Genomic DNA, 15,331 nt, shown 5'->3' with positions numbered 1-15,331 from the left:
TTAAAATTTTTATTTGAGAAAAAAATTTAGTTAAACCAAAGAAGTAATCATAACTTCTCCACCCAAGGTTATTAGAAACCAACTTACAGAGCAGCCTCTAAAAGGTATTTTGTGGACCTTGAAGGTATCTATTCTCAAACTTAATAGTAGAGTCAAGCAAAACTTGACAGTAAAGGTTTACATTTTGTATAATCATTTATCTATACAATCATTTTCTTGTGGCCTATAGATTTTACTTTATGGTACATATCAAGATGTAGTGGTACCCTGAGCACATAGAAAATATGCAATAAATACTTATTAAACTGAAGTTGAATTAACAAGCACCATGAATTACATAATTTCTAACAACCAAACCAGTTACTGCTTCTCAGCCTTTTGGTAACACGATGTAACATAACATCATATTTAAGTTGGGTAGATCCTTGGAAGAAATAGTAGTCTCCTAAAAATAAAAACAGATTAAATTATTTAATTTTACCCTTGTATTTCTTTAGGAAAAAAATATGTTTTTATAGATTACCTAGATTAGATGAGATGGGATTTAAAAATATAAATATTGGGGACTCTTGGCTGGGTATTCTGCCCCTGGATATCTACCCAGAACCAATCACATACAGGGTGCAGGACTCAAGAGTGGCTAGTGTGGCCAGGTGGGGCACATATAGACCTTGATGGAGAAAAACACACCTGGGAAAAGAAAAAAATAATCTGGGACCAATGAAAAGTTATGCTTAGGCTGAACCTGAAGATATTCACAACACAAACTTGAACTTGTTTCCTCATCCCACCTCAGTCCCAGACCATGAGGATGGATGAGGATAAAAGTGACTAAAAAGAAAAGATAAAGAATGTAAGGTGTAAGAAAATATGAGTCCAGGCTTGCCATGGGCTCACTGCACACACTAGGCAGCCAATGGAGTCACAGCAAACTCCAGGGGCTCAGACACAGGAGGACTAGCAGTGACCAGGTCCCCCTGCTTGCCAGAGCACCCTTGGACAGTGCTGGTGCCACTGCCCACTCATTTTTCTATCCTGTCTTCTCAGTCAGGCACAAGGTGTTTTCCTTCTGTGGCCCTATCAAGAATTCAGAGTCCCTCCCCTTTCCTATTTGGAGCTCATTCTCTGATCTTGGAGTTTTAGAATCTAGTTTAAGTGTTAGTAGGATTTCCAGTCTACTTACTTTTGAAATAGAAGACTGCATCAATTGTAGGCCCAATTCCTGGGAAGTTCTTGGTAATCTGTCGGGGATAACCAGGGTCCATGTGCTGATTCCTCTCATCATACCTGAGCAGAGAAATAACCAGCAGGAACTCAATCAGAAAATGGATCATATCTCTCCTGAAAGGTTTTTTTCTTTTTTTCTTTTCTGAAAAGGTTTTAACTATACTGTTAAAGTAAACCAGGGACCTAAACAGATCTCTGCTTCACTCTAAGTCCTTATATGACTCCAACCCTAGGCTGCTGACTCTAGTCAAGCCTTTCTACTACCCCCACAGTGCTTCCCCCAAAGCTGAGTCCTCCTTTATGCAGACTGGAATTAAGGTGATTTGCTACAGCACAAGACCCCACTAAACAAATATTTGTTTTCATGACATTGTCTTTTTTTCAAAAGCTTACCACTGAGACAAAATCAACAATTTCCTCCCAGAAGATAACAGAAGAGGCAAGGGTTTACTATCCATGGACTCAAAGGATTTTGAACATTAAATGTTAATGATGATGGGCTATGAAATACTATACCAGTTAGTGAACACAAAGTCCTATTTTCTAAAATCAAAAGTTCTACTTCTCAAAAAAAGGCTAAGAGTGGTAGACAAAGATGTCATAAGCATGTGGTAGTCAACTGAAATTAAATGTTGAATTTTAGATTTTCAAAAGAAAAATAGAATTTTGCTAATGGTACATGTCTGTAATCCCAGCTACTTGGGAGGCTGAGGCAGGAGGAGCAAGTTGGAGGCTAGCCATGACAGCTTACCCAGAATCTGTCTCAAAATAAAAAGGGTTGGGGGTGTAGCTTAATGGTAGAGTACTTGCCTAGCATGCATGCGGTCCTGGGCTTAATTCCCAGTACCAACAAAACAAAAATGAAAAAGAAAAAAATTAGAGAATAGAGATTATAATGTAGCCTTCTTAATACATTCCGTTATTCCTCATGCTAATCAGGTAAGCAATCTGGGAAATGGCTGGTTTTCGCAGAAGTTATAGATGACTCAGTCATACTTCAAAATTAGATATTTGAGACAAAACCAGACAATCATCAGATATGCTGCCGGCCATTCAGGATCTCCTGCCATTCTAAGGAAGGTTTCCTCCCTTACCTTTTGGGTTCAGTGATCACAGAAAGGAGTCCAGAAATCCAAAATGACTGTGCACTAAATACTAGTTCTCACACATCTATAAAACTATTTTCTAGTGTTTCCACTCTGATTAATACTACAGCATCTCATTTAATGTGTTTCTTTTGGGAGTGATATGGGCCAAGTTATATTGTTATACTGTGTGTTGTGTGCATGTATGAATATGTAACAACGAATCCCATCAGTACAACTATAATGCATCAGTAAAAAATGTGGGGGAAAAAATAAAGTGTTTCTTTTTATTTTTAAGGTTTATTTATCTCTTTTATGTACTGTTGGAGATCAAAGCAAGGGCCTCACGCATGCTAGACAAGTGCTCTACCACTGAGCGAAATGCTTCTTTTAAAAAATACATTTTATACTATTCTTATATATCAGAAACCCACAGCAAAGAGAAAAGAACTAGGTTGAAAATGCCTATTTCAGTCCTATGTTCTCTTGATTCCTTTCCCAAGAAGGTCGAGAATCTTTAAGAATTTGCATTAAAAAACTGCTTCTTTTTTTCATAAAAGTTTCCCAAATTTTCTATTCATACATTATGATTATACATAATAGTGAGACTCACTGTGACACATTTGTACATGCACCCAACATACCAGTCAGTTTCATTCCTCCCCTTTCTCTCCCTCCCCTGGGTCCCTGTTCTCTCTTCTTTAGAAAAAGGACCTTCTGGAAAGATCCATTCCATGCCTGTTTCACAAATCTTAGAGGTCAAAGCTAAAGCTCACCTCCAATACCAGCTGTTTACAAAGAAGTAGGTCTTGTAGAGAAGTGGGTTGAAGACAGCACCATCAATTTTTTTCACATATTTAGGAAAGCCCAGCGAATATATGCTCTTTGGATAGTTTGGCTGCAGTCTCAAATTGCTAAGTAACCAGTACTTGTCATCTGTGAAGACAAAAAAGGATATATTAGGGTTACCCAGAAAGAATAATAAAAATACTGACTTACTACAAACAACATCATCTTTCCCTAGAGTTCTTAAATGTACATGGATCTTAAACATGGTCTATCTCCTACAGTTTTGTGGGTTTTTTCCCACAAATATCAACATCTTCTATTTTACAAACTAGCCCCCAAAATTCTATTTCCTGTGTCGTTAGGGTACTTTTGGTTCAGAGCTACAATTAATAAAATCTGGAGGGCTTTTTTTGATCTATATAAATAAAAAAATGGTTGTTTTTCCTTAATTTGGCAAAACTAAACATTGGAATTACCTTTAAAAAGAAAAACTTGATTTCTGGCTTCAATTTCATAAGCAGCTTGAATGCCAGAAGGCAGGGTTGGCCATAAGGAAGATATTGAACTAATGCCGGTCTTTGATGTCTCAGGAAACTTCCACCAGAAGAACCTGCCGTGAAAGGCATTTGACACGTTAGCCACTGTTACAGACTCAAGTACCCTGAAATGTGAACAGGAAGGACCTGTGAAATCAGTTATTGTTTTCTCCCTCCCTTCCTGTCTCCCTCCCTCCCTCCCTTCCTTCCTTCTTTCCTCTCTTTTCGAGATGAGGGCCTCACTATGTTGCCCAGAATGGACTCAGATTCCTGGACTCAAGGGGTCTTTCCTCCTCAACCTCCAACATATCTGTGACGACAGGTGGCCACCACAGCTCTTGGTTAAGAGTTGATACATCATTCCATTGTTTGCACATTCTAGTCCACGGATGGAGCACCACAGGAGAAGATCTTCATCAATTTTTGATAGTGAGAATGACTTTGACAGGCAATCTGAGATATGGAAATAATCTGGAACTTGGAATCTAGCGATCTCAGGTTCTAACCTGGCCTCCCAGCTCGTTCACCAGTTTTATAACTGGGAGTTACCTAATCTTAGATGTCTGTTTTATAATTTCAAAAAAGAAAAAAAAACAGAATATTGGTCCTACCTACCAAATATCCATCTTCCCCACTGCCCTCCCTGCAAAATCTACCTCAATCTGTGTTCCAAGGCAGAAGTTGTAAGTCATCCTGGAGAAAATCTTTTCCATAGCAGCTCCTTAACTCCCAACTTCACTATCTTTTTCTATAACTAAAATAGTTGGGCTTTTCTGCTTCCTGTCTTCTAACTTCCCAACCCAGATTCTTACTGTAAATCCATTTTTGCACACTAGTTTTCTAGTTAATACAAATATGATCATACCAATTTCTTGCTTTAAAATCTGTAAGATCTTTCCTCTGTCTATTGAACCAAATTCAAGTCACTGCTTACAAGTTTCGTCTACCTCACTTCCACTATTCTCTGATCAACAAAAAAGACAAGGGCTGGGGATGTGGCTCAAGCGGTAGCATGCTCGCCTGGCATGCGTGCGGCCCGGGTTCGATCCTCAGCACCACATACAAACAAAGATGTTGTGTCTGCCGAAAACTAAAAAATAAATATTAAAATTCTCTCTTTCTCTCTCTTTCTCTCTCTCTCTCTCTATGAACAAAACAAAGCCTACCCGTCTTTAAAGAAAATGATTTTATCTCCCAATGTAGTGACAGCATCAAAACTCAAGTTGGGGTCACAGACAGCTGGCTTTGGTCTGTCCGGATTTGGCATAGGTTGGTGCTTCTCTGGGCCTCCTAAAAATACATTTCAAGAAACATTAGTAAAAATTGTGCATTTTAATTCCTAAGAGAAAGAACCATTCTTTTAAAAACAACATGCCATATTCTTGGCGACAAAATGCATCAATGTTAATTTAAGTGTTCTATAAAATTCATAAGTTGTATATGCTAAGGATTTTTTTCCATATAGTTGCATATCATGGAGAAGAATAATCTGATTTTTGTGATTGTTAGATTATTTCTCCATGTGCCTCTTCAATGGGGCAATGGCATGTCGGATAGAAAGGACAACACACCAAGGCCACAGGTTTCACCTGAAATTACACCCCAGGTCTTTTGTCTCCATATGGAATATGAAGATGTTATCTATGCTACTTACCTCACAGGGCTTCCAAAGGTTCAATAGAAAAGGAAGTAAAGTTTCATCCTAATGTAGATACTCCTAGAATGTTTATAAGTGTAACTAACTTTGTATGGCAAAATGACATGGAGGTCCAACTCACCGTAGAGGGACTGAATGCCACGGATGTCATCAGAAGACAGGTGAAACGTGTTAGGGTCGAGATAACCATAGTTGGGGTACATTATTGCCTTTCGATCATTGGAATGCCCAAGTCCCAAGGAATGCCCAAGTTCATGGACAGCAACAAGGAATAAGTTTCTGCCTAGGAAGAAATCAACCAAAGGGGATAAAGTATGAAATACATAGTCATCTTATTTTAAAATGACTCATAAAATTGTACATACTTATGAAGTATCACGATTCTATCTATATATATATATAGATATAGAAATATAGATATAGGTATAGAAACATTTGTATCTATATCTATATCTATCTATCTATCTATCTATCTATATATATATATAGATATATATATGCAATGTTTCTTTGTGGGGAAAGCATTCAAAATTATTTCTTCCAGCTTTTTGAAATATGCTATCTATAGTCACCCTTCTGTACAATAGCACACCAAAACTTCTTACTCCTACCTAACTATAACTTAGTACCATTGATCAACTTTCCCACTTCTTTCCTTCCCTATGTTCTCTTTAGCCTCTGGAAACCACTATCCTACTCACAACTTTTATGAGATCAACTTTTTTGGACTCCACTTGTTAGTAAGATCATGTGGTACTTGTTTTTCTGTGCCCGTTTTTCACTTAATGACTTCCAGTTCCATTCAGTGATAGGACTTCATCCTTTTTATAGCTGAATAGTATTCCACTATGTATATATAATGCATTCTTTATCTAATCATCAGTTGATGGATAATTAACTTTACATTTCTTACCTTGGAATAACATAATATCTGAGACAGTGAAAGTACTGATTTCCTCACTCTCTTAAATAGGGTTTCTTAAAATCAACATTATTGACATTATAGGTCAGATAATTCTTTGTACAGGGTAGTCCTTTGCATTATAGCTGTTTGGAAATCTCTAGTTGTACCTCTAAATGCTAAATGCTAATGGCAAACCCCCTCTATTTTTCACAACAACAAAAATATCTCCTGGGAGGGGAAAATTTGCTCGGGACCACTGAACTAGTAAGCAAGTGAAATGTATTCTGTTGTGAAAATTCCTAGAATAACTCATAGCTGTGTTCAGTAATTAACTCATTGCTTCTAATCATTCTTAACTAACGCAAGGTGTGTTTGTTTCAACCACTTGGGAGAATGAGCAAGAGGATCACTTGAGCCTAGGAGTTCAGGGTCAGCCTGGGCAACGTAGAGAGAGCTTGTCTCTCAAAAAAAGGGGGGGTGTTAAGGGGGAGAAATAGATAGAGATTGTTATAACTCAGTGGTAGAGCACTCACCTAGTAGGCCCTGGGTTCAATCCCCAAAAATCTAAAAAAAAAAAAAAAAGTAATTCCCAAGTCCCATGACTCTACTTATACTCAGCTTTTACTCTTTTTGTTTTGTTTTGTTTTGTTTTTTGGTACTAGGGATTGAACCAGCCCTTTGAACAAGCTAGACAAACATCCTACCACTGAGCTACACTCCCAGCCCCGTTTAAAAATTATTTTGAGACAGGGTCTCACCAAGTTGCCCAGGCTAAACTTGGACTTGAAATTTTCCTGCATCAGACTTTTGAGCAGCTAGTATTATAGGACTGCAATACCATGTCTGGTTGCTTTTACTCTTTATCCAGCTTCAGTGAATATAGAAAGGTCTTTGATAACCATCCTTTACTAGACCCACATGTGAGGCTATCTATCCATAAGTTCCAGATACTATGAATGACTGAGAAATACAGCACACTGTGTCTAATCCTTACCCAACTCAAGAAAACCACCAGCTCATCATTTATATATCAAGAGGACCCAGGGCTGGGGCTGTAGCTCAGTGGCAGAGCGCCTGCCTTGCACATGTGAGGCACTGGGTTTGATTCTCAGCACCACATAAAAATAAACAAAATAAAGAAAGAGGACCCAAAGGGTCAATTGATCAAATTAAGTGCTTGGGTCAAGATCAAATCCAAATTTCTTGGCTCAGAAGCTCATGATTTTTACTACACACAATTCTAAATATAATTAAAGGCACTAACATAATTTGGACTAAAAAGTTATAATCATGCTTGTTCGTTATTTCTATATGTCTTAGAGGATTCACTTTTGTTAGTAAAAGAGGGAAGAAAGGTATGCTCCTTCTCCCCAATTTCTAAATTCTCAGATTTAAATAACTCCTGACATTTTGTGTTTTACACCTATGTCTTCTGTTTTGTTTTGTCTTGTTTTGTTTTTTCCTGTAACAAAACTATATCTCAGAAGAAATGATTTGTCTGAGTCACGCACCACTTGGGACTCCTGAAATACCTACCACCAGGTAACTAGGTGAAGAGTCCACACCTCTCCTGCAGAGGGTCCAGGAACACAGGCTATGCACAACCTTAACGCAGGCCCAGCAACTAACCCAAGAGAGCTGTCATTCTTCTCACAAATAGAAGAAGGAAGCTAGAACTAGGTTATTCCCTCTACTCCACATGAGACTGGGAAGAGTAAACAAAGCTTTTACAATTTGGCCTAAATCTAAATTTATTCTATTCTCAGTTCTCAGATCACTTTGTACAAACCACCACCATTAGTCCCCAACTCCAAATAACGTATTTCTGCTCATGTTCTGTCTTCTACTAGATTGCAGGCTCAGTGACAGAATTGTGTCCTTCTCATCTCTGTATGCAAATACCCCATCACCCAACACCATAACCTAATTATTCACTTAATTTTTTTAAGTCAAAAAGTTAGGTTGAGAATAAGCATTTTAAGTTAGAATTTTCATAAATAACTTTTTGAAGCATAGAATCAAGTCAATTTAAAAAACTAAGTCTAAGAACTAGGAAATACATATTCCAGTCCAGCTTTTCCACCAACTAGCCACTACCCTTCTCTTGGTCTCAATTTTCTCTTGAGCTGTATTAAATACTTTTTAAAGGACTATTAGAATTCCAAACGTTCTTTGAGGCTAGCCAGCACTAGTATCTCATTTCAGATGAAGAGCTTACAATCCCCAAATACCCCTGGATAAAATTTAGACACATTTAACATGTCTGGTTGAGGATTTGCAATTCAGCAAGTGCCTAATCCTACATGATCTGCCTTTAAAATACAGAAGTCCTCTTCTCATCAAAAAGTTGATAAGCCTTAAGCTACATATCAGATTAGAATAGCCTTTCTGGTAGACAGTTTCTATAAAAATATTGCCCTACAGCCAGAGACAGGGGGATGCTGATTAGACTATCTTCTTAACTTTCTCCCTATTTACTTTCCACATAAGCAAGTCATATAATCTAGAATTTTTCAGGTTAGTGATTCACCAAGTTATAGGTGAGTTTAGTTAACCATATGCATATATCTGAGACAGAGGGTAAGTTACAGTCCTTCTGCAAATGCACACAAAGTACTTCAATCATTTAAATAATTGATTTGTTGAACATTCTGCAATTTTTGTCACAGGACCACACAAGACCATGTGACTATATGATTTTGGGTTTCTCCATACAGGTCTCTAAATTCTCTATAACTTTATCTTTCTGTATCAATATGAATCTAAGAAATTATCAGCAAGTAATGAGTCAAACCCTTGACCACGTTATGCTATGTGTTGGCATATACAGAATTATTAGTATTTGTGTTTGCTTTAGAGTTCATGGATTTTACTTTCCAAACCTAAATAACAGCGTTTACCTTCCCCGAGTCTATACTAATAATCTTGCTTATATCTCATAGAATTACAGTAGATTCTTAGAGATTATCTTTAAGATAATCTAGTGTAATATCCTCAATTTATAAGAGGTGAAACTGAGACTCAGCTAAAGAGTTAAATTTGATTTAGAGGCAATATTATAGTCTGCACAAGTTTCTCCAGGTTATCATATTTTGCCAGAAGGTAAACTTTCAAAATCAGGACAGATTTTTAAATTTGTTAGGTTTAATTTTTTTCCCTACCTTGTTGATTTTTACTCCAAGTTTCTGCCTCATCAAAATGTGCATCTCCTCCAATACCAGGTCCAGGTTCATAAGCATGGGCTAAGATTCCATCTTTGCCATCAAAAGGGTTGAAATCTCCATGAGCTTTTTTTTAAAAAAAAAAAAAAGGAAAGAAAATTAGTGCTTTCGTATATGCTATAGATCATGTCAAATGAGACAGATGGAGTCCAAATTCTTCACCTCCATTTGCAAAAGATATCATAATGTCAGCTTCTCCTGCATGAACCCTTCTGAATTTCAGGGGGGTCACATCACTCCATACTTGAAAAGCTTTCTGGATGGCATAGTCAACATCCTCTTTCTTCATGTCAGGAGTGTAATTATTGATTCTTTATCAGAAAAAAAGAGAGAGGAAACATAGAAACTATATGTTAATTGTCTTATCATAATACTTCAGTTCCAAGACCCTCACTGAAGGATGAAGCATTTTATAAATCAAGAATTCAGACAAAGAACAATTTGCTTTAGTACAAACCATTTTTCCTTGGACAGCTTTCTCCTAACCAAAATCTATCTTAATTTCTCTTATTTATGACTGAAATGAAGTCATTGTGATGAATTTTCTTTCATAGATGCTTACAGCTTCTTCTCCGGCTCCCAGACTTCCACATTTGCCCATCTTGACTACTCTGTATACTTTCTCCTCTCTCTGACTTACAATTATTTCAACTTCATGCTCCTTTTATTTGAAACTTTCTTCTATTCTGCTAACTTAACCTGCAAGACACACAATGACAACTCTTCTTGAGTGAGCAATTCTTCCTTCCTTCTAGAGATAATGAATTTAAGCACAGAGATAGAGTAACAATTGAGGAAGGTCACTTCTCTACTTCCAAATTTAGGGATATATTGTATCTAAATGGCTTGGGTTTCTCCAAGTCAGACCACTGGGAAAACAGAAGAACTCACAGCTCCATACACCTGCATTACCTGTAGGTGATTTCATGCTTCTTCCACGCTGGCCTTCCTTGAAATGTGCTGTAATGATGGACATCAGGCACTCCACATCTAGGTTTGTGCATCACCTCCAGAGTAGAAGTGTCCAGCTGCCCGGTCACGTTTAGCCCAAAGAACTGCTGCATTTCCTCGATTTTTTCCTTTAAGGAGTCCCTACTGATTTTCATTTTTGTCATTGGAACTGTCTCCATAAGTCCATAAAAATGATTCAGGTACATCTGGAAAAAGATACATTCAGTAATATATAACCACACACAGGAAAGTTGGCCCTGGGAGCTTTGCGTTTTGACCCACCTAAACAGTGATATTTTCAAACTAGGTATTTTTACATTTTAATCACAGGTTAGAATGTTGTTATTTAGACAATTATTATAATGAAAAAACAGTTTAATTTATGTGTTATCAAAAACATCTCAGAACTTACTAGATTTATTTCTAGAAGCCCAATGGGGGAAAAAAATCTTTGTTTCTACTTCTTCAAATTTTTTCTACTCCTTTAAAAATATTTTAGCATTTAGTATATTATTTTATTTGATAAATGACAAAAATCTTCATTGCTAGAATGCTTAAAGTGTTAATTTAAGCTGGGATAAAACTTTCTTGCTTGACTTGGGATGCAATTCGTGGTAGACGGCTTGCCTAGCATGCTCTTAAGCCCTAAGTTCCATCCTCAGTACTACAAAAAAAAAAAATCCTTGTTTAAAAATACAAAGCTGGACACAATGGACAACTATGATAAGTTCAAAGTTAAAATAATTTTAGAAAATAGAACCATGCATGGCAGCACATGCTTGTAGTTCCAGCTATGTGGGAGGCTAAGGTGAGAGCATCACTTCAGCTCAAGAGTTTGAGGCCAGCCTATGTTACAAAAAAATCAAGTTAATTTTAGAAAATAAGAGATCCAGCTCTTTTAGTCATAAAGCACATAAGAATTGAAAGTAATATTTTTAAGAAAAAGGCTTATGAAGAAATATCTGGGATGAAGAAGGGTAATGGGAGTATGTTGAAATTATCATGGCAGCTGATGTGGTTAAATTGGTCAATCCACCAGAAAATCTCAGACTGTTAATTGGCATAGATGACTAATGTAAAATATTATAACAGAATTATACTGAACTGAAAGTCCTTGGTCAAAACTTTTTTAGAGAAAAGGACAAATGTCACTTACCCATTTCATAACACTCCTTCAAAACTAATACTTTCTTTATATTCCTCTCTAGCAAAGAAAAAATTCAATGCTGAAGGCAAACAAACTAATAGAACAGTTTTCAAATAGCCTTTTTCAAAATAAAACAAGTAAATGCAATAAAGACAAAAATTGGGTTAGATAAATACTACAGTGACAATACTTACTTCAGCAAATTCCTCATCCATTTCTGTGGGGCTTATTATTTTGGCTTGGGAAGCAGCTCCAAGCTCAGTGACCCACAGGACCAGAATCAACAGGAGAAGCTTCATTGTTAACTTCTCCCTCCAGAAGAGCTTAACTCAATTTACTCTGCGCTATTGTAGTTCAAGTTCCTTATATGTCCCTCTTTATATAACTCTTAGGCCAGACTCTTTGAGTATGAAATCCTTTGAGTGACTCACAGTTGATATCATCCCTTGATTTATCTCAAAAACATGCAAGCATGACCTTATTTAACTAACAATGGGTCAATCTGCATTACCCCATCATTCACCTAGGTATCTCATAGTATATTTCTGCAAAATGCTAAGTTCTTTCACCCCTATGAAATAAGCCCTTCTTTAAAGAAAAGAAAAAAAAAAGCTGAGCATCTAAAATATAAAGATAACTTAAAACACATTTTTATAAAGTTTAGTATTCTCAGTTTTAATTATGATATTCCTATTCATCAGAAATGAAATCAGTTTTTAAAGTAGATTTGAAAATATTTCATAAATAAAGTTTCTTTTTTATGCCAGATAGATGAATCCTCTCTACCTTGGGAACTCCATAGAGAACTATGGAACTATGATATAGAGATTTTATGTTTAGCAAGAGAAATTTCATAACATCAGTATGCTTTGATGTTCTATGTGTTGTATGAGCTTAGGTCCTAATTCTATAACTTGAGATCATCAAGTCATTGCAGTTGAAAACCAATCGCAATGGGGTTCTTTGATAGTTTCCAGAGGCAAAATTTCCTTAGCTCCCTAATTGTCCAGAGTTGGCAGCACAAGGCTTAACACTTTTCAGTGACAGAAAACGTTTACCTTTGGAATCTCTCCATCTTATCAACACAGCTTCTTTCCCTCTTGACCCAACTATTCCATTTTTCATAAAACCTGCCTCACAGACAGAGTATTAAGGACTGAAAATATGTAAGAGTAAAAAAAATATGTAAGGAATAAAACTTCAAAAGTAGAATTGCAAGTAGTGGGGCTGTGTGGGGGGAAAGACCCTACTGAACAGCCCTTCAAATCCCACCACAAGTCAGCTGTCTGCTGATGCTGGCATAACAGCCTTCTGGATGTTTGCAGGCCCCAGTAGTGTGTCATCATTGAATAATTGCTCTGACCCACGTCCCTGACCTGGGACATGCTGCTGGCAGCTTGCTAGCATTTTTCTAAGGTGGCACCTCTGGAGGAATGATTCCCTTCTCAATAGGAAGAAAAGGAGGCCTTTGCATTGGCCCTGGTATTACTCCTCCAAACTCTGAACTTTTCAAGTTCCATAGTTGGACCAGTGGGAATTTTATCAAGTTTGCAACCAGATGTAGTTCTAGAATTCATGAGGAGGAAAATCAGGTGGAAAGATGTAAGGTAACACTTTGGAATGCTGAAATCAGTTCAAGAATCATAAAAGGAACACAACAGAGTTGGACTTGAAAGCAGGAAAAATATATTATTTGTTGGAAAATATCAGAAAGGCTGATTTTTCCACCATTCTATTCCTGATGCCAAAAAAAAAAACTACCTTGGAATTCGTAATAAACATATGTGAATGAATCTATTTGGAGAATGCTAAGGACATCAAGAGAAAACTTCCCTAGTAGGAGCAATCCTTTCCTGAATGGTATATTCCTAAATCTCACTGAAAGCAAGAACTGATCTTATACACAGAGGGAATGAATCTGGTTATCCAAAGATTTACAGTAAGAATCTTGAAAGTGTAGGATGTGAGATACAAGGAAACACTGACAAAGATACAGAGAAGAGAAAGAATGTCTTCACTAGAAATAAAAATAGAATACCATAACCAAATTTTATTTCTTTAGAAGTCTTGATTCACTGAATACCCCAAATGAGTCAAGTAGGAGGAGATAAAGGCCATTTGGGCAGCCATAAGACATTACAATTGTTGTCAGCTTAGGTCCTGGAGTCTAACTGACCTGCTATAAAATTGTTCCAGCATTTTATGACCTTGGACAGTCACTTTAAACTCTTTAACACTTAATTTTTTTCATTTGTAAATTGGGATAATTGTATATACCTTGTGAATTACAAAAATTACATTAAATAATAAGGAAAAATATTAGCCTACTGCCAATACACCTTAAGGGTTTAGCGATTGCTCTCTCCCTTCATCTTCCTTTACTGAACTCTTAAATAAGGCATTTTTAAAGAAGTGTGTAATGGAAATTAAGAGGGAGATCAACTACCTGCCCAGGCCTCTCTCCTGAGATAGAAGGAGCTACAGAAATATTCTGACTCAGGCCCAGACTGGAAGCTGAGGGTCCCAGGAGAGACATGGCTCCCAGGGGACATACTGAAGGAAGGGAGAATAGAGGGATTAGTGGAAATGCTCTATGTGAAGAGGAGCATATTTATGAAAATTCAGAGAACAGCTGAGGTCAGAGCTCCTCATGAGTGAGTACTATGCTGATAAGGTTTTCCTTATTAGAAGGCATGCTTTATAGCACAAAGCTTCTAAAGGCTTCCAAAGCTTTTTACATTATTTTTTTCCTTTGCCAGACACCAGGATATTCCAGGGTATATTCTTGATACCTTCAATCATTTGTAGTGTCATCCCCAGGAATCCAGAAGCAAACAGAAGCATGATTACTAGCCAGGACCAGGAAGGAGCAACACTCACAAACTGCTCAAAGAAATTTCTTAGCTGTCCCTTCCCTGAACAAATAGTTTGTTTGTGCAGAAAGAAAACTTCAGCTAGTTGATTCCTTTTATGGATAAAGAAATGGCGATCTGGAAAAGAGAAGTGGATTGCTTAAGGAGACATCCAGGCAGTCTCCTGACTCTGTCCTGCCTTTTTGCTATGTCACACTTCCTTTGCTATTTTGATTTTTCTTCAGCGGTGTCTCTCTTATGAATATCTTATTGCAAAAACTACAAAAATAATACCAAGACACTCTCAAACTTTTTTAGTAAAAGCTTTGCTCTTGGGGGTTCCAGGTGTAACAAGATATTCCTGGGAATACTGTAAGTAGATGTGAATTCTCCAGGGAGGTGGCAACACTTGTTGCTCTCTGGAGGGTGAAGTTCTGCGCACCTCTGCCCCTACATTGGCCTGGGCTTGGCCCTGCTACTACCATGCCCTCTGCTTCTAGGGCTCCCCAGAAATTGGATTAGAGCATCTCTAAGGAGAACAATGTTTGGAGTCACCCTAGTGAGTTTGTAGACTTAAACAAGCAATTCTTATGTGCTTCACTTTCTTTATATCTAAAAATGTGGATAATATTAAGGGTTTTTTTTTGTAAAGAGCAAGTAGCATAATTCATTAAAAACACCTAGCTGTGTGCCATCATATGATGGGACCTCAATAAGTGTTAATTCTTTGCCTTCTCCCTTACCTCCCTGCTCATGCATGTTGGCCATGTTTGGGATAGACCAGCTACTTTTTCTGCAATGGAGAAAAATGTATCTAAATAACAAGTAAAATAGAAAACCTTCAACAGAAAGTTGATTTCCACATGTAAGAAAATAAAACTTTTGCATAGTTCCTTTGTGTTCTTACTCTGTTTTGACCACAAATGATTCCACATCCAACAAGAAAACAGCTGGAAAATGTC

At 37.2% G+C, this 15,331-nt stretch overlaps 1 protein-coding gene across 1 annotated transcript; it reads right to left on the bottom strand.

Annotated features, from left to right (window-relative positions):
- Positions 1 to 235: 235 nt before the first annotated feature.
- Positions 236 to 11,823, bottom strand: MMP12 (matrix metallopeptidase 12). Its single transcript, XM_081281642.1, has 10 exons — positions 11,712 to 11,823; positions 10,332 to 10,576; positions 9,582 to 9,730; positions 9,360 to 9,485; positions 5,416 to 5,577; positions 4,804 to 4,927; positions 3,578 to 3,711; positions 3,089 to 3,248; positions 1,184 to 1,287; positions 236 to 445 (listed from the first exon to the last, which is right to left on the bottom strand). The coding sequence occupies exons 1-10, from the start codon at positions 11,814 to 11,816 to the stop codon at positions 345 to 347; spliced, it is 1,410 nt and encodes a 469-aa protein (XP_081137768.1). The 5' UTR covers positions 11,817 to 11,823; the 3' UTR covers positions 236 to 344.
- Between the last annotated feature and the right edge of the window lie 3,508 nt (positions 11,824 to 15,331).

Source organism: Spermophilus citellus, assembly GCF_964194105.1.
Source record: "Spermophilus citellus genome assembly, chromosome: 2".
NCBI lineage: Eukaryota > Metazoa > Chordata > Mammalia > Rodentia > Sciuridae > Spermophilus > Spermophilus citellus.
Note: the sequence above shows the minus strand (reverse complement) of the source record. Positions and strands in the feature narration are given on the sequence as shown.

Bases quoted from the DNA above. Each gene is read 5' to 3' on its own strand.
- MMP12 (XM_081281642.1), bottom strand. From the start codon at position 11,816: ATGAAGCTTCTCCTGTTGATTCTGGTCCTGTGGGTCACTGAGCTTGGA. The intron at 5,578-9,359 runs GTAGGGAAAAAA...ATTTCTTCCTAG, and splicing joins TTGGAGTAAAAATCAACAAG to GCAGAAACTTATTCCTTGTT. The intron at 3,249-3,577 runs GTAATTCCAATG...TTGTCTTCACAG, and splicing joins TCAAGTTTTTCTTTTTAAAG to ATGACAAGTACTGGTTACTT.